This window comes from Trichosurus vulpecula, chromosome 8 (genome assembly GCF_011100635.1).
Source record: "Trichosurus vulpecula isolate mTriVul1 chromosome 8, mTriVul1.pri, whole genome shotgun sequence".
NCBI classification, from domain to species: domain Eukaryota; kingdom Metazoa; phylum Chordata; class Mammalia; order Diprotodontia; family Phalangeridae; genus Trichosurus; species Trichosurus vulpecula.
In genome coordinates, this window is record NC_050580.1 from 102,235,931 (window position 1) to 102,256,364 (window position 20,434).

A 20,434-nucleotide genomic window follows, 5' to 3' on the forward strand; every position below is an offset into this window, starting at 1 on the left:
GAGAGAAGGCTCTAGAATTAAGGGGGATTGGTGGAGCCAAGATGGCGGCTGGTAAGCAGGGACTAGAGTGAGCTCCGTACCCGAGTCCCTCCAAAAACCTATAAAAAATGGCTCTGAACCAATTCTAGAACGGCAGAACCCACAGAACAGCAGAGGGAAGCAGGGCTCCAGCCCAGGACAGCCTGGATGGTCTCTGGGTGAGGTCTATTCCACACGGAGCTGGGAGCTGGGAACGGAGTGCAGCAGAGCCCAGCCTGAGTGGCGTGGCCATCCAGACCAGGGGCGGAGGGGGCCCTAGCGCCCTGAATCAGTGAGCTGTGGCAGTTACCAGACCCCTCGACCCACAAACACCAAAGACTGTGGAGAAGGTTAGTGGGAAAAGCTGCATGAGTGGAAGGGGTTCGGTTCGGCTTCCAGCCCCAGGGGCAGCGGAGGTGGGGCAGCTACAGCTGTTGTTACTTCCGGCTCCAGGCCCACCTGGTGGGAGGAATTAAGTGGCGGATCAGAGCAGGAATGCAACAGCCTGCTGAAGATCTAAGCCCAGTCCGGACTGGGGGTTCTTGGGAAAGGAGTAGTGCTGGTGTGGCAGAGCTGGCACCGTCCCCCCAAACATGGAACATAGAACTCTCTAGTCTACAAGCAGTCATACCCCACTGAAAAACTCAAGGGTCAAGTTAGTGGGTTGGGAATATGGCCAGGCAGCGAAAACGCGCCCAGATTCAGTCTCAGACTTTGGATTCTTTCTTTGGTGACAAAAAAGACCAAAACATACAGCCTAAAGAAGACAACAAAGTAATAGAGCCAACAACAAAAGCCTCCAAGAAAAACATGAACTGGCCCCAGGCCATAGAAGAACTCCAAAAGGATTTGGAAAAGCAAGTTAGAGAAATAGAGGAAAAATTGGGAAGAGAAATGAGAAGGATGCAAGAAAACCATGAAAAACAAGTCAATGACTTGCTAAAGGAGACCCAAAAAAATACTGAAAAATATACTGAAGAAAACAACACCTTAAAAAACAGACTAAGTCAAATGGCAAAAGAGCTCCAAAAAGCCAATAGGAGAAGAATGCCTTGAAAGGCAGAATTAGCCAAATGGAAAAGGAGGTCCAAAAGACCACTGAAGAAAATACTACTTTAAAAATTAGATTGGAGCAAGTGGAAGCTAGTGACTTGATGAGAAATCAGGATATTATAAAACAGAACCAAAGGAATGAAAAAATGGAAGACAATGTGAAATATCTCCTTGGAAAAACCACTGACCTGGAAAATAGATCCAGGAGAGAGAATTTAAAAATTATTGGACTACCTGAAAGCCATGATCAAAAAAAGAGCCTAGATACCATCTTTCAAGAAATGATCAAGGAGAACTGCCCTGATATTCTAGAGCCACAGGGCAAAATAGAAATTGAAAGAATCCATCGATCGCCTTCCTCAAATAGATCCCAAAAAGAAATCTCCTAGGAATATTGTCGCCAAATTCCAGAGCTCCCAGATCAAGGAGAAAATACTGCAAGCAGCCAGAAAGAAACAATTTGAGTATTGTGGAAACCCAATCAGAATAACCCAAGATCTGGCAGCCTCTACATTAAGAGATCGAAGGGCTTGGAATGCGATATTCCGGAGGTCAATGGAGCTAGGATTAAAACCTAGAATCACCTACCCAGCAAAACTGAGTATCATGTTCCAAGGCAAAATATGGATTTTCAATAAAATAGAGGACTTTCAAGCTTTCTCAGTGAAAAGACCAGAACTGAATAGAAAATTTGACTTTCAAACACAAGAATCAAGAGAAGCATGAAAAGGTAATCAAGAAACGGAAATTGCAAGGGACTTACTAAAGTTGAATTGTTTTGTTTACATTCCTACACGGAAAGATGATGTGTATGATTCATGAGACCTCAGTATTAGGGTAGTTGAAGGGAATATGCATATATATATATATATATATGTTTATGTATATATATAAGTGAATGTGTATGTATGTATATATATGTGTATATGTATGTGTACATATATATGTGTGTTTTTATATATGTATATATATGTGTATATATATATATATATGTAAAAGAGAGAGAGCAGACACAGGGTGAGTTGAAGATGAAGGGAAGATATCTAAAAGAAATAAAATGAAATTAAGGGATGAGAGAGCAACATACTGAGAGAGGGAGATAGGGAGAGATAGAATGGGGTGGATTATCTCGCATAAAGGTGGCAAGAGGAAGCAGTTCTGTGGGAGGAGGGGAGAGGGCAGGTGAGGGGGGAATGAGTGAACCTTGCTCTCATCAGATTTGGCCTGAGGGGGAATACCATACATACTCAGTTGGGTATCTTACCCCACAGGAAAGAAGAGGGAGAAAGATAAAAAAAAATAAAAGGGGGGGGATGATGGAGGGGAGGGCAGATGGGGGTGGAGGTAATCAAAACAAACACTTTGGAAAGGGGATAGGGTCAAGGGAGAAAATTCAATAAAGCGGGATGGGTTGGGAAGGAGCAAAATGTAGTTAGCCTTTCACAACATGAGTATTGTGGAAGGGTTATACATAATGATACATGTGTGGCCTAGGTTGAATTGCTCAACTTCTTAGGGAGGGTGGGTGGGAAGGGAAGAGGGGAGAGAATTTGGAACTCAAAGTTTTAAAATCAGATGTTCAAAAACAAAAAAAGTTTTTGCATGCAACTAAAAAATAAGATACACAGGCAATGGGGCATAGAAATTTATCTTGCCCTACAAGAAAGGAAGGGAAAAGGGGATGAGAGGGGAGGGGTGTGATAGAGGGGAGGGCTGACTGGGGAACAGGGCAACCATAATATAAGCCATCTTGGAGTGGGGGGGAGGGTAGAAATGGGGAGAAAATTTATAATTCAAACTGTTGTGAAAATCAATGCTGAAAACCAAATATGTTAAATAAATAAATTTAAATTTAAAAAAAAAAAGAATTAAGGGGGCTTGAGAAAGGATTCCTGTAGAAGGTAGCATTTTAGCTGGAACTTGGAGGAAGCCAGGAAGTAGAGATGAGGAGGGAAAGCATTCTAGGCATGAGGGACAGCCAGTGAAAATCAGAGTTGGGAGATGGAGTAGGAGAGATGGGAGTGTTTTATTCTGGGAGCAAGATCAGTATCACCATACTTCAGAATATATGTATATTGTGAGTCTGCAGTGGTGAATGGGAAGTGCAGTATAAGGTGTAAGAAGACTGAAAAAGAAAATTCAATATCCTTGTCCCTGATCAAATGAGATACTATATGTGAAGTGCTTAGCACAATGCCGGGCACATAGTAGGCCTTGATAAATGCCTGTTCCCTTCCCACCCTCACTGTTCCCTCATTGACAAAAACTTAAGTCCATATACCCATATGATGCTAGAACAGCTTTCTCAGGATTTAAAGAACTTGTGATGAAAATGTTTTGAAATGGACAAAAATATCTAATTCTGGAGGAAACTGGACAAAATGTTAATGGATCAAAAAATCTCAGTGAATTACATGAAGAAATTCTAGAAAAAAGACTTAATTATCTTGCATTGAATGTGACACAGTTTTAAAATGGCAGTGTTTGGCACATACCATTGCATTCTTTTTCCAATGTCTTTTTTTTATTTCTGTGGACCAATAATTCGAAAAGTTACTTTGTGATTTCAGTAGATTTCTAGTATATCACCAGCAAACTGACATAAGACTTAAGTTACATCAAGTTAGAAATTGTCTAATTTGGCCACAAAAGAAACTTCAATTCTATACCCCTGCCTACTACCTTCTTAAAAAAAGAAATCCTCTAGTAATTCTACTATCAAGTTGTAAGATTTTTCCCCAACTAATGCACAGCTATCATCATTTGGAACCAAGTGGATTTTCTCTCTTTCTCTCTGCTCCAAATTCACTAGGCTTACTGCCAAGAGAAAGTACCGACACAAGGGAGGTAAAGAGCAATTTCTGTGGAGATCAATGAAGATGTTGACCATAACAGAATCCTATTTATCTATCACATCCAGTGCTTTTTCCTTTCTGATTAGAGATTATTGGAGATTTCTGGACAATCCGTGTGCAAGAAAAAGCAAGAAGTTACTAACAGCTTTGTCGTAGTAGAAGGAGAAAAAAAATAAACCTCTTTCCAATTGAACACACAGACAACTTTTGTTAACTTTCATTAAGGGAATTGGAGTGTCTGCTTTTAAGGCAGCCAAAAACTGCATATCGGGAAATGGAAAATTCACATGAAGAAGGTCCACTGGCACTAGTTTAAGGTAAGAGACCAAAAGCATAATCTAGTTAGTTTTTGGCTAACAATAAGAAGTTGAGACTTCGTGGCTTTTTGTTTTTAAATTTCTGGTTCTGATTCTGATACAACAAGCAAACCAACAGTGTCAGTAGTTTCATCTGTATAAAGAGAATTATTTTTATCAGGGATGTAGCTCTATTTTAAAAAAACCATCAAAGGACACTTATCAGTAACTCAATTTTAGATCATCAGCAAGTTAATATTTAAAATACTTTTATATATGATAACAAGTATACAGAGAAATGTCACGTGATATACTGGATTTTGCCAGCATTTCTCACATATTGACTTTTTTATGGCATGATGATTTGAAGGAAAAAAATTATTCCAAACCATATGGAAGTCAATACTTACACTGATTAAAAAATGTTAATTTCCAGTATCTAAACTGCACCAAGCCTCCCAAACTAATGCTCATTTCACTGAAGGAAAAAGAACCTCACCACCTGTTTCAGTCTTCTTTTCTTCCAAATGTTATTCCACATCAACAAACACCCTCTTTATTTGTTTTTGAAGTAGAAATTCATTTGAAGTAGGTGGGTATTTATTTTATCAGTAATGGTTTGACTGAAATTGTTTTAACTTTGGCCATATTAATTCCAGTTCTTTAGTATATCCTTATGTTTAGAGTACATGCATGCTTTTGTTTATCAGAAATAACACTTTCAGTCTAAGACAGTATAATAAAAAGTTTAATTACAGATTTGAAAAAAGTAACATAACTAATTCCTTGAGGACATTAATCATAACTTTTAGGTATTGTAGTATATAGACTAACCTTCCTCAAGTTTTGGAAATGACCACTCTCTTACTGACCTGGAGAACTAATTTATTCTTAATAAGCAGAAGAGAATTCTAATTTCCTTCATTTTACTTCTAGTATCACTTTCAAGGGGAGTGTTGATTGATTTAATAGATAAGCACAAATATACATACAATTAAGACTATATCAAAGATTTATAAGTACGTTTTACTTATGATACTATCTCAGATTTAGGCAATAAGGCTTCTATTTACTTATTTAATATTGGGTAAAGAAAACCAGTTATAATGGGTGAGCTTTAAATTATCTTTGTAGAATGATCAATTAATCTACTATATTACATACTAACCTTAGGGAAAGATTCTATTTTCTGGAGAAACATTTTGGTTTATCAGATGGAATAGCTTTTAATAGGAAGGTGGGGAAAACAGTAAGACTAGAAGGGTAGAGAAAGGGAAATAAGCCAGTTAATATCTTTGTGTTAAGACCAACTACTCAGAGTATTAATTCTCAAAGTATCCTATATTTTAGGATGAGGGAAACTGGGGGAGAGGGGGTGTGGAGAAGCGGGAGTCAAAGCAAAGATTACAGACCAGAACAGTTCCATGTATATTGGCAGATCTAGAGGAAAGACATTTTTATTCCATTCCTCCAAACCTGAGGGTGAGAAGACAGCCCCAAAAGATGGGTATTTGATAGATCTATTTAAAGTTCTAAATGACTTGGGCTCTAAAGTATAGTAGGTCAACTTGGAATATCTGCAAGCATGTGCATCTCTCCAAAGGTACTGCCTTTTTCTACTAGCACACCTTTCTAAACCACTCCATATCTCATTGGGTACTAAAACACTAAGAGACACAACACCCCAGAGAAGTCCAAGAAGATTTCTAGCTGATTTTAACTGACTACACATAACAATTTCCCATCTTGGGAAGGGATAAAACATCTTGTAACCAAGACGAAGATTAGGAAAAGCCACTCTGTCGTCACCTTGGAAATGAGTCATAGAAGAGCTCTCTTACAAAACAGATTAGGTCAATACTTCATGTTATATCACAACCAATCAATGAATGCCTTCTCACTCTATGTAGTTCTTGTCCTTGTTCCCCCACAGATTCCCCACAGAGAATCCATCCAGAATCCTGAAGGCTGTTTTCTAGGTCGTTTTACATTTTCATGAGAAACAGCACAACACTCAGATTGTCCATTTCAGATGGGAAAAGAAGGTGGGCCCATTGTATGTAGAAAACAAAGAAATAATACACAAACAAAATTCAATAGAGAATAAAATAACGAAATAGTAGGTTAGAACTGAGAATGGGATTTGAGATGCACTGCTAGGCATTTCAATCACAAGATCCACCTTACAGACAGAAATGCCTCTGTGACTAAAAATACCACCTCCCTCCTCCCCGCCCCCGCCATGTGTACTTCCTAACATTTCTCAAAGCATTTATATATCTATTATCTTATTTAGGTGATGTTCTACTATGGATGTCAAAATGCAAACAGTTTAAGACATTTGGACATATCAACAATGAAAATTACTGTTTTAAACAGTAGAAAAGTTTTAAAGAAAAGTCATCACAGTGCTATAATTAGTCATTTCAGGACAATACCAATGTAATGAAATATAAGGTTCTAAAAAAATTAAATCTGAGGTTCTTCCTTCTCAGCTCTAATTCAATTCCAGGTCAGTTTTGGCCATGACAAAAGTATTAAAATATTTCCAAGTCTCTTCTGATGGACCACTTCAAAAAGTATTTGCTACAAGAAAATATCAGAATAATAAAATTTGGATGCCCTCTTAAAATTTACTCTAATGGGATATGACATATAATAGCTTCTGCCACACTGCAGAGGCTTGGAGCCATAAGAATTTATAAAATGAATTGGTTTTTACAGTCACTTGCCTCCTGACAATCTACAACATCAAAACACTTATGCATTACAGGGTCATTCTAAGCAAAGGCTTTTAAGCCATGACCTGATGTACTTCTTGAAAAGAAAGCCAAAAAAGCAATTTGAGTAAAATGTTTGTTACTGTGTGGGGTTTTTTTAAGGGCTGCTTTTTTTCCCATTTATGGCAGCAAAAGAATAAAAAGTCAAACTGTGTAATGCTGAGGAATAAATGAGATTATACATATTTACTTTCCCAGCAGGCCTATAAAAACTTGGGTCCTAAAGTTCATCAGAAAAGTCCTTCTGACTAAATCTTTCCTGTTCCCAATCTGACTTCCTATGAAGGAAAGTCTGGAAATATGTGGTGATGCAAAAATCTGCAGCTATAGTGACACAAGTTAAAAAAAACCTTCACCTTCTCTAAGTATAGTCTATCACCATCTGAACCTGCTGAATCCTCTTTAAAAGTCATAAGCTATTGAATAAGTCCCTCATTTGTTTTGTTTTATACTTTGTGTGGTTCCTGATCAGTAACAGTAAAAAGGTGTTTAAAAAAAAAGCTTGAAAAAGTTCACTGAAAAGAAAGGGGAGCAACAACCCCAGGCCAATAAGGTTCATTTCCACTTCTGCAAATCACATTACTGATCATGGCTCCCCACAAAAGAAGTATGCCAGTCACAAAGAAGAAACCCAGGGGATTTCAAAGAAAAGAGCTTAAAAGTATATTGTTTTGTTTTACATGATTCCTAGCAGAGACACAGAATTTAGAACTGCAAGGGCCTTAGATATCATATAATCCAACTCGCTCATTTTTTTGAGAGAACTGAGGCCTAGAGAGAGCAAGGGACTTAACCAAGGTGATACAAATAGTAGCAGAGCCAGAGTCCAAACACAGGTCCTCTGAGGCCAAACCCACTGCTCTACCACACTGTCTTTCATATGGCAATATGATCAGTAAAATATAATCTCCAAGAAGTAGGGAGCACACAGTATAGTTATTTTGTATGGAGCCAAGCACCATCTAGGTACTACAAAAATGTCAGATAATATCACCATAAAAGTCCTATTCTGATTCCTTGTGACGGTGCGTTGATCCTAGGATCTTGAGATTATGCTAAGGCAGTGCAAGGTCTGGAGAATTCTACCAAGCTGAAAAAGCTTGACTATGAACTGGTAGCAGTTGGTCGTGTGTCTATTGTCCAAAGTCTAACCCAGGTAAGTCTGGAGAAATAAACATCAGAAATCTGGTTCAGGAGAGGAAACTTTTCAACCTCAGAAACTTGAATAACCTTATCTATTGGGGGAATCGGGATTTCAATTTGCATCAGCAAGTGCAACAGAACCTACATGTGGTAAAATCACAGATGAAATCATGCATCCATGAAGTATGTATTACACATGCTATATGAATTAGCAATGACATTTTACCTTTATATTTCAACATTCTGTGGACAAATCATTTACTCAGAGTAAAGGAAATATCATTTTTCAATTAATTAAATGATTTCATTCCCATTAAGTACTATTTCACACATAGAAAACAAGCAGGGTTCAAATGCATATGTGAATAAATTACTTTTCTTATAAATGGTATCTTTACTCAATATGGCATGGAGTTGACCCTGAGTTCTTGAAGGGTGTCAAAGAGCACAAACTCTGACAGGTCCTACACCAATCAAGCAAGGCTTCTAGTACCAGCCAGACCATAGATATTATCCTCTGAGATCTGGCCTAGCTAAGTCCAGGGATATTTATCACCAGAAAGTTGGTCACCAAGCAAAAGAATTTTTTGGACATAACAGATGAATAGAACTGCTTACTAAAGCATCAGAACCACAGAGTTGAAGAATGGAAATCTCCATTGTAAAAAAAGTACCCACATTGTCAAAAACATGGATCTTTTGAACTATTCAAGTACTGAAGAAAATAAGACAGAAGGAGTAGCATGGAATACTAGACAATGTGTTATTCTTAGTGCCAAGTCAAGCCTATTCGACAAACATTTATTTAGGGCTTGCTATGTGCCAGGCATTGCGCTAAGTTCTAGGGATACAAAGTGAGGCAAAAACAGACTGTCTTCAAAGAGATCACATTCTAATGGGGCTGGGGGGGGGGGGGAAGGGGAGACAATAAGCAAACAACTATGTACGTACAAGACACACACACAGTTTAAATAGGAGGTAATCTCAAAGGAAAACCATTAGCACCAAGGGAGATCAAGAAAGTCTTCTTGTAAATAGTATGACTTTTGCTGAGATTTAAAGTAAGTAAGAGAAACCAGGAGAGGGACATGAAGAGGGGGAACATTTACAGCATGGGGAATAGCCAGTGAAAATACACAGAGTCAGGAGAGGGTGTCTTGTATGAGGAACAGTTAGAAGGCCAGTACTAGGAACAAATCTAATCTCTGGCACTTACTAGCTATCTGACCATGGGCAAGCCACTTGGTCTATCTAAGACTCACTCTCGTCATCTATAAGATGGGAACAATAATACCCTTACCTCACAGGGTTATAAGACTCAAATGACATAATGTATGTCAACTGCTTCATGAATTTAAGTATTATATGTATACATACACACACACACATACACCTACACATTCTTATTACCACTACCACCACCACTCCAAAGTACTACTGTTAGTAAAATTAAACAGACATCTGACCAATCCAATGAAGGGATTCATTTTTCCAGAATATCACACTCTATTTTCAACTAAGGGGAAGTTTATAAATAACCAGCAAAAAGTTCACTATTTGTGAGCAAACAGCTTAACCTTAAAAACAGGCTATTTTTGACTATGGCAATTAGCCTCTTCATGTTCCAAACACCAAATAACATTTTCCCATTAATTTTTAAACCAATGTGGCTTTAACTTAAAATAAACTGTACATCAAAAGAATGGAAAATAAACAGCCAAGGAACACAATTTGACGAATTGGATTTATTTAGTTTATTTATCTAAACAGGGTCCATTGGATCTCTTTAATAGGCTGACAGTTGCACTGGGCTGGTTAATAAAACATTCAACACAGTATCTTCAGCCAATATAGAAATGCAAATCCCACTAGAAATATTTTATTCATGAGGCAGTAATTTCAGTTACTACCAAAGTTAAAAAGAGAGAGAGAGAGAGAGAGAGAGAGAGAGAAGAAAAGAAAAAGAAGGGAAAAAAGGGGGGCTCTGCAAACAAACACTGCCATCTAGTGATGAACACTAGGCTCAAATCTGTACCAGGCTTATAAACAGCCCCTCAAAACCTCATCTCCTCCCATCTTTGCTTTTATGCCCTCAGTTTCTTCCCATGTAAGAACAGAGTGGCTGGAAAAAAGACAGAGGAAAAAAGGCCATAAAGTCATTGAGTCATTTTTGAGAAGGTTGAGAGTTGAGGTTGACCATCTTCAAGACCAAAAACAGTATTCTCCTTTGGCACACTGGTATCATCGCTAAGTTCCTCTCCTACTAAGAGAGCACATGGGGGAGAGTGAGGAATGCCACAAAAATCAACCTAGCCAATGATTTCTGCTGTTTGAAAAATATTCTCCTAACTTCTGTTTCATAAGATAAATTCTAGTGGGGATAGAAGAGGGAGTCAAAAAAAGCCAAGTGACACTGTCAGGTCCTACTTGATTTTAACTATATCTAGAACTAGATGTTTCACAAGAACAAGGTGTTTCACAAGTCTTAGTGTAGCTTTAAGACGTGAAAGCATATATAGTAAGGGCTTAATAAATGCTTGTTGATTGACTATCTAAACATGTACTATTATTATTCTATCCATTTACTACACAGTATCCCAAAATGAAGTTTTACGCTTTAGTAGATTTAGTAGCTTAAAGATGCACTAAGACTTTTGGAATACCCTTTATAGCAAATAAACATAATAATGGCATATATTTAGATAGTTAATCAAAAGGCACATATTAAAGGCACTATATTTACTATATGCACTTTACTGCTATCTCACTGCATCTCCATAATGACCCTGTGAGGCAAATAGTGCAAGTAGTGTTATGTCCATTTTACAAATGAAGAAGCTGAGGCTGGAGTGGGGAAGGATTTTGCCTGAGATCACAGTGCTAAGAAAATGAGACTTAAAAATCTAGGTCTTCAGATTCCAAATCAAGGGTTCTTTCAACAATATCCCTGCTGCTTCTGATGCAAATTCAGATGTGTACATTTTTATTGAGGTTAACATACTTCTATGTAGTCATTTGCATATGATATACACACCTACATTTATTTTTGCCTGTGTATACATATAAGTGTATGCATACATATACACAATCTACAGCAATATCCATAAAATAACTTGTACTGCTCCAACTCCATCAACCAAAAAAGGATGACAAGGAAGTTATTTGAGCAGACCCTACAGTTGTGCAAAAGGTAATGGTTAGAACCCAAAGCAGTCATTACAAAAATAGTTGTACTGACAAAAAAAAGTCACAGATCCCAAAGTGAAGAAAATCTATTAAGGCCAAGCTCAAGTGCAGCACATACGGTCAACAATAACATATTTAACACAAATTCCTGCTATGTTCAAGTATACATGGGAGGGAAAAGGGTCAGGAGCACAGCACCTTTACAGACTCCTGGATCAAGAGACCAGAGTGACAGAAATAAACACAGATCAGCACCCTGAAGGCATTTACTACAGCGTGGTAGATAGATTTTCAGCTTCCTCACCACCCAGAAGATTCCTTCTGTGTGTTGGCCTTTGAAGTTAATGGGAGATGTGTGAGCAGACCTGGTACCTGAGGTGAAGTCTGGAATGAGAATCTAACCAAAGAATGCCAAATGCACACTGATTTCTTAATAATTTTAACCAGGCAAAACTTCCCCTCAAATAAAGTGCTTCAGTTCAGTCTGGAAAACTAGAGGCAAATGTCAAGGTCCAGTCCACCCGAGCAAGTAAATATGATGACTTTTCATCTGCCAATTGAGAAATGCTTATCAAGAATTTATGTGAAATATGTTCCTAGTCTTAGACGAGCTATTAGGAGATAAGCATCAAACACATCCCAACATCCTTAAGGCTTTCCAAAGGAAACACTACAGGAAATATTTCAAATAAGAAGTTTAAACAGTAATTATCATGGAAGTCTCTTACTCCTGAAAATATGCTTTTCAGGATCACAATGTGGATAGGAGTAAACTAGATAAGTAACATATACATTAAAATGAAGTACTCTGAGAGACCAAGTAGTATTGACCAAACTGAGGAACTGCTTTCATGGAAAAACTCTGTCTAGTTTGGCTCTGACTTCCATTTCTAGAGTGGCTGCTGGGGTGGACCCAAGGTGGAAGCACTATATTGGTAGTAAAGAGAATTTGTGGTGACAGCCTTGGGAGGATTATATCAGATTTTTAACTGAGAGTCTCTTTCTCTGCCAAGACATCCAAGTCACACTCAAATACAGGAAAAATATTGGATGAGAAAGCATGTAAACAAATGTACCAATTCTTGTCCTTTCAACTTAAGCTAAAAATCAGAGGACTCAGCTTTCATATCTGTACTTCTTTATACTCCCTCAGGTTTGTGAAAGGTACCAGAATGTCAGGCCTCGCTTCTCCTGAAGTCTGATACTTAAGTTGTCTATTCACCTACCTAAAGAGAGAGCACAGGCAGTGTCAGTGAAAGCTTCAAGCTGTTCCCCAACATCCCCTGAACCCTGACCTAAGGGACCAACTCTAATAGTGTGAAGAGAGTTGGGTTTCCAGGACTACTCAGCCTCACTGCTGAGACTGTCAATAGAAGTGCCATTCTCTGATGTAGACAGCTATCCACTAGGAGCTGGTCGAACAATCAGATCACATAGACTGCTTGCTAAACAGGAAAATGATGGCATTTAGTCACCACTGACCTGGGATAGAAGTGAAATATAGACTCAAGGTTAAAAAAAACCCTCTATTTCTAACACTTAGCACGATCTAATCTGCTATCCAAAACCACCGCTTTTTAAAAAAGGAATTTCCACTTTTAGCTGCTAGGGAAGAAAAAAAAAATTATGCAACTATATTATCAGCCACAAGATGGTGCCATGGCCACAGCACTGAAGACCATTTCATTCAACAGCAAACTACATGATGATCATTTTTTAACCAAGGGAAGGCAGTGCCTGGGACACTTTCTCTGTCTTCCTCCTACTTACTTACTGAGACCCTATGTGGTCAGAAAAGCTTGTAGAATCTTTAGCTATGTTTTTAGAAATAGATAATAATGTTCACCTTTTGAGAAAAGATGAATCACTACAATGGAGACTCAGACTACTTATTTGATTCATAAATGCTTCATATTTATTGGCTACATTTTTGCTCACCAACTAAAAGAGCCAGGAGGCCTAAGGTTCAGCTAAAGTGCAATATTCAACACAAGCCCTATACTAATGCCCCTCACCCAGGTTCTGGGCTATAACTTTGGTTTTGCTTTGTATTTGTTTTGTGTACGTGCCCTATCTTGTAACACCCCGTTCCCCAAAATACAAGTTATGCAAGAGCATGAACTGTTTCATTTTGGTCTTTGAATGCCTAGCATTAGGAAAGTGTCTAGAAAAAATTATATACATAATAAGTGCTTGTTGAATTAACTGATTATAATAACAACTTTTAAAATATTTGTCTAATCATACTGTTTATTCCCAGGTAAGGCGGATATTTTAATTAAAATCTTCTATGCTCTCTCTATAAAGTTTTAGCTATCATAATTTTCTCTTTAAGACAACATTCACAGCATTTGTTCAATAAGAACTTGCTAATCAGATCTAAACAGATGAGAAAATGAAAAGCAATAACTAAAGAAGCCAACTGATAACAAATATACTACTTCCAAAATTAGCCAATAGTTATACAATATTGTATAGCTAAATAGTTCTACCATCTTGCTTCTCCTTAAATCACAAAAACCTTCAATTCTGTTCTCTTAAAAAAGCACTAGCCAATGGCTGAAACCTAGTGGATTAAGAAATACACTGAGAAACAAGGGACCTCAGCCAAGCCATTTAACTTTTTTTCTAATTACAAAATGGAGGTAAGCCCTTCTGGATCTGTTTTCTTTCACCTTGATGGGGGGGGTTGGACTAAGTGATTTTTATGGTCCTTTCCAGGCTCTGGTATTATGAAACCCTATGACAATTGCTTTTTCTTACAGACAGCTACTACTACTACGACTACTATTACTACTACTTACTACTACTACTTCTACTACTAATAATGTCTACAGCCATTATAGGGCTTAAAAGCTTGGAAGCTCAGTAGGCCCAAGTGACTGATCTGAAAATTATAGTATGGAAGTTTCAGTGGTACTTCTCTCCCTACTGGTGCAAATTTAAATTAATGAACAGTGAGTATTTACAGAATGTTACCAGACATATCTAAAGCTCCTCATACATTAAATTTTATAGCATATTTACTTTTTTTAAACTAAAGCCTTTAAAGTTATAGGATGCTAAAGATCAGATTTTACTGAGTGTTAATTATTCATATGTATGGTCAGCTAGGGGAAAGAAGGTACATCTTTTGTCTCTTTATTTGGTATGAAAATCAAGAATTACAATAAAGCTAGAAAAATTCTGATTTTACATTTAACAGTACATTAACGGGGGAGGGGCACTTTCTGACATTTTGTTTAGTACTCAAAATTTTTAGCGATGCTACAGCATTCCAATAGATTTCAACAATCATTTATTAAGCATCTAATACAAATAAGGCACTGTGCTAGAGGCTGAGCATATAAAGACAAAACCAAATAGTCTCTGTTTCTAAGAACAAGGGGAAAATAACATGTACACAAATAAGTAAACACTAAATACATACAAAGTAAATACAAAATAAGGTGGCAGTAGTGGAGCGGTGGGAATTAGAAAGGCCTTGTATAAAAAGTGGCATTTAAGTCTGGGAGAGAGAGATTCCAAAAGTTAGGGGTGAGAAAAGAGGACAGCTTATACAAAGGCAAAGAGGAGGAAGGAATCGTTTACCAATAACAGAAATGCCTAGCACATAAAACACGCTTAACAAATGCCTGGAGGTTGACTAATTGGTTGATTGGGTGGAACACAAAGTATGCAGGAGGTGGGGGGGGGGGGGGAGGGTGTGGTTTGGGAGAATATGAAATCAATCTATGAAGATCAATTGAAAATAGATTATGAGGGCTTTAACTGCCCCCTAGAGGAGTTTGTATCATAGCCTACAGGCATTAGGATATGAGCTGGGTAGTGACAGGATCATAACTGTGATTTAGGAATATTAGTTTTGCAGCTGTATGGAGGCTGGGCTGAAAACAGGAGAGATGAGAACCAGGGAGCCCAATTATGAGTCTATTACATTCGCACAGGTGAGGGATGCTGAGGGCCTGAACTAACATGGAGGCCATGAGAGTGGAAATAAGGATATAAATGTGAGAGATTGGAGAGAGAGAGAATCAAATCAATAACTCAGCAAATAATTAAATATGGGGGAGAGGAGGGTGAAGAAAAGCAAAGAGTAGAAGATAACCGCTAGGTTTCAAACTCCAGTGGCTTCCCATAACCTCCAGGAAGAAATACAAAATTTGTTTGGCTTTTAAAGCCCTACAGACTTTGGCTGTTTCCTACCTATCCACTCCTCCTACACTTTACTTCCCTCCACATGCACCATGATGTAGCAGCAATGGCCTCCTTGCTGTTCCTCATTCACTACTAATCCACCGCATACCTTATTACTAGCTGTTCCCCGTGAGTGGAATGCTCTCCCTTCTCACTTCTGCCTCCTGCCTTCCCTGGTCTCCTTTGAGACTCGGATCAAATTTCATCTTCAAGAGGCCTTTCCCAGTCCCTTCCTCCCTCTAAACCTTGCTAGTGCCTTCTCTCTGAGATTACCTCCCATTTATTCTGTATGTACTTTGTACGTACATAGTTATGTGTGTTGTCTCCTCCATTAGAATATGAGATCACTGAAGGAAGGGACTGTATTTTACTTTTTTTTTTTTAATTTCCTAGCACTTAGCACAGAGTTTGGAACATAGTAAGCACTTAATAAATGCTTATTGACTAACAGGACATGATAAATGAGTTGCCTATGGGTCACCTAAGAGAAAGTGTCAAGCGTATAGCTGGTGATGTGGAATGGGAGCTCAGAAGACTGATACTATTTTGTGCTCAGGTTGGGACAACTCAAAAGAAAACCTGTACTTTGGGGTGGGAAGGAAGAAGTGGTTAGTATTGTGCTATCCCTGAAACCTGTCTGCCTTATGGCTTAAGAATTTATGCTACCTTCTTTGCAGAGGTGTCTAACCCTTAATATGTTTGTTTGTATTTTAATGTATTCTGTGGTATGACACTATTCATAGGTGTGTTTTTTTCCCCAGTGTCTTCTCAATAGGCCATCTTCACAATATTACTTCTTCAACAAATTTATTAAGTTTCTGAAATGGAACAGAACACCGTGCTAAGGCATTAGGCTAGATAGATTCCTGATCTCAAAATGGGCAAACTATCCATAGCTATGATACAAGATAATGCACAATAACCTCATTAGAGAGGTGAAAAACAAGATTCTCTGTAAGGTTTTGGGGGAAAACACAAATTTCAGACTGGGGAAGACTTCTTGGAGGAGGTGTTGAGTTGGGCTTTGAAGAATAAGTTGGAACAACAGGCCAAGGGGATAGAAGAGAGATGGGAAGGTATATTCCAGGCATAAAGGAATTAGCAAAAAAAGACCCACAATGAGAAAAGGAGGGGGAATATACAGAGGACAGTGAGTAATCCAACAGTATCCCCTTGTTACTGTTTCTTTTTTTTTTCTTCCTTTTATGGTTATTCAACGTTAATGAATTTCAATTCCAGACTTCTGGGCTTAAAGCTGGGAGACTAGAGCTGAATACCTTCTTCTCTAGCACTGACTAGCTAAAAGGAATTAGAAGATATAGTCCAACTCTTCTCTTCCCCCATGTCCCTCCCAAGAAAATTAGAGGCCTCTATACTTACAACTCCGTTCCCCTATTTGTATAACGTGAATGATCTGGATGGTGATTTTACATCATAACTAAAAGTAATACCTTTGGACAATTTTGTCCAAAGAAAGAAGTGAATACATAAATACCTATCTTCTACTTTTCACCAGCTACCTCCACCTGATAGGTTATGTTAATTCTAATGATCTTTGGTCCCTGAGTGGAGCTGCCATCTGATAGAACAATTCAAACCTACACTGCAGGCCACTGGACAATATCATAATGCCCTTGATTGTATGATCATATTTATCCAAATAACATCACATCTAAGGAATGCTTTGAGATATTCAAAAGAAAAGTAATTTCACCTCACCCTCAATAACTAGGGTGTGAAATACTCATATGATCTTCAAAAAAACTTTGTGAGGAAAGAAAGGCTATTATCTCTATTTTCCCTGAAGAAATTGCTGGTAACTGTAATTTAAGTGATTTCTCTAAACACAAATGGTTGATATGTGGCAGAGCCTTCATTAGAACCAAAGGTTTTAACACCTAAACTGAGACAGTACTTTTTCCATTATGCTGTATTGTCTCCAAAAAACTCCAGTTCCAGAAGTTAGTTATCAACACTGTCTCCTGATAGTTATCACCTTCCTTTCCCTTCTCTAAAATGAGGGCGAGGTAGGTTGAAGAAAGCAAAGACTTTTGCTAGGATCATAGCCATAATGTGTTTTCACAAAGCTAAATGATTCAGTTTTGTTCATGAATTTGTGCCTAATATAAAGGATTACTTTCCATTTAAAATTAATAGGACAGTGCTGGTTTTATTCTTTGAATACCTAAAAATAAACCATACTAAATAACACATATGCTTAAATTTAAAGAACTTAAATCAGAATCATAGAAAGAGAAAGATCAATGTTGTCATACAGTAATATAACAAGAAATTTTAAAAAATATAATTAACAGGAAAAACATTTTAATCTTCTTTCTCTCCCAAATAAAAGAACTTTATTTGAGGGAAGAGCACAAACTGAAATCCTTGAGGTTGGGGATTATGATTTATAAATATATATATATATATATATATATATATATATATATATATATATATATATATATATATATATATATTTACATATATAGATATATAATATAATATAAATTAGTACTTCACAATGCGCTCTCTCTCTCTCTATATATATATATATATTACTTGGGAATGATTTGGACCCATGTTTGAATTACTGATCTGACATGTTTGAAATTCCATTGCTGGCAAAAGATAGCATTAGATTCCCTAAACAAAATTTTCAATAAGCAACTAAGTTCTATTCATTTAAAACCGGTTAAAGGAAATAATGAAAAAATCAGAGGTAAGAAATTCAGGACAAAGTCCTATAAATATGACTACGAGTGAATTTGACTCACAAAATCTGTTTCAAGTTTTCCCATTTCTTGCTTGTAGCTCCTCATTCTGCTGGCATACAGTCCTCTGCTCTGTGGAGGGATCTCTCGGACTTCCAGGTCCATCTGTTCAAGCTAATAATGGAAGAAAAAAAAGTGATTTGAAGACTATAATAGAACCACAGAATTTGGGAGATAGAAGGCACTTCTAATTCCATGTCTTGATTTTAAAATATAAGAAAACAGACACAGAACTGTTAAGAGATCTGTACAAAATGACATAGCTACTTCATGTTAAGGGTGAGATTAATTTTTCACTAAACTTACATAATAACTTTTCTCCAAAAAGTACTTATTCAAGAAGTAGTACAAAACATAAGTGTCTTGTTTTACCTTGCTAAAAATCTGTCCATGACAAAATAGAAGATTTTTTAATGCTATAAAAGCAAATGTTACTTTAAATTTCTTTGGAGCAATCTGGTGATGACTCCATCCACTAGGTTCCTGGTTTCTATTCTTGACTTTCCCAGAAGTATGGGGAAACTGGCAAAAGTGGAAGAAAATAGGATCCATTACTTAAACCAACAGTCTCTCCCTTCAGTTCCTCCCCTTCCTTCTGACAGATGTCAGAAGCTACTTTTGAAGATTACTATTGATACTAGCCACAGTGAAGGAGGCTCTAGGCTGCAACCTTGCAAGAGTTCAGGATGCACCTGGATCTTTTGGGAATAAAGAGGGGAAATAATAGATGCAAATAGGCTTTTAGAACTGGCAGGTAAATTTCTATGAAAATGAGATCCTTCTCATGAGGGAGAGAGATATCTACATCCAGAGAAAGAACTATGGAGACTGAATGCAGACTGAGGCAAACTGTTTGTTCTCCTTTTTTTTTCTTTTGTTTTTTTTTTTCCTCTCTTTTGTTTTTGTTTTTTGGTTTTGTTTTGTTTCTTCTTTCTCATGATTCATTCCATTGGTAATAATTCTTCTTTACAACTTTACTATTGTGTAAATAAGCTCAATGTAAAGTTATATGTAGAAGATATATCAGATTCCATGCCATCTTGGGGCGGGGGGCGGGGAGGAAGAAAATCTGGAACTCAGGATCACGTGGAACTGAGTGTTGTAAACTAAAAATAAAAAATCTTAATTAAAAAAAAAAGAAAATGAGATCCTTCAGATAGAGAAGTTTGATTTACATATAGTGCTAATTTAGAGCCTTTGGCAATTGAAAGTAGGAGATATTACATCACAATGTTATTTCTAGTTTCAATACTTCAATGTAGGATTTTTTTTCATTTTGAGACTATACAGTATCTAGTCATTCTGACAATAGTATCAAACTTTCTGAAGCCTGATTGTATTTCTATCCAACATAATCAATGGATAACATGTGCAAAGCGCTTTGCAAACCTTAACATGCTATATAAATGCTGGCTATTATCATTATTATGATGGTGATTATTACTATTATTATCACTGATGCTGGCATTAAACATTTATCTCTTATTACTATTGAACGGTAAGAAATTGGTGCCAAGTGGCACAGATGTGCATGATTTGTGTGTCCTCTACTAAAGACCTACTCCTCTAAGAGGTAAGTGTAGTGCAAAGAATATTGGCCTTGGAGTCAGGGAGCCCTGGACCCACCTCTAACACTTACTAGCTGTGTGACTACAGACAAGTCATTAAACCTTTCTGAAACTCAGTTTCCTCATGTATTAAAATGAGAACATAATACCTTTAGCACCTATCTTTCAAGGTTGTTGTGAGGCCCTAATGAGATAACATGTGCAAAACTTGAAGTGCAAAAAAAAAAAAATTATTCACTGTGGCATGGCCTTGTTGCAGAAGGCTATGTTAGTAAGTTACAAGCTGTGGCAGATCCTACACCAAGGGTTCAACTGTAGGCCCAGGGATGGCCCACATATAACTACTAACCAAGAACCAACCTAAATCAAATTAACTCATCATCAGGTTTCCCATGTGGAGATGAGTTTTTTGGTCCAAACAGCTTTTAAGACCATCTATTAAGTTATGGAGTAGTAAAAGGAAAGAGCACCATATAGATTCTTGAAGTATACCAGTCCTAATTCATTTTCTAAAAAAAAAAAATTAATAGCTTCTTACGAACAACTGAATTTTCTTAATAAGAT

At 37.3% G+C, this 20,434-nt stretch overlaps 1 protein-coding gene across 4 annotated transcripts in view; it reads right to left on the minus strand.

Moving 5' to 3' along the window:
• The window catches only part of VTI1A (vesicle transport through interaction with t-SNAREs 1A), a 412,420-nt gene that overhangs the window by 375,329 nt on the left and 16,657 nt on the right, over window positions 1-20,434 (minus strand). For all 4 annotated transcript variants that reach the window (XM_036735997.1, XM_036736000.1, XM_036735999.1 and 1 more), the window contains exon 3: window positions 18,306-18,416. In XM_036735997.1, coding sequence (XP_036591892.1) covers window positions 18,306-18,416 — 111 coding nt within the window. The remainder of the gene's footprint in view (window positions 1-18,305; window positions 18,417-20,434) is intronic.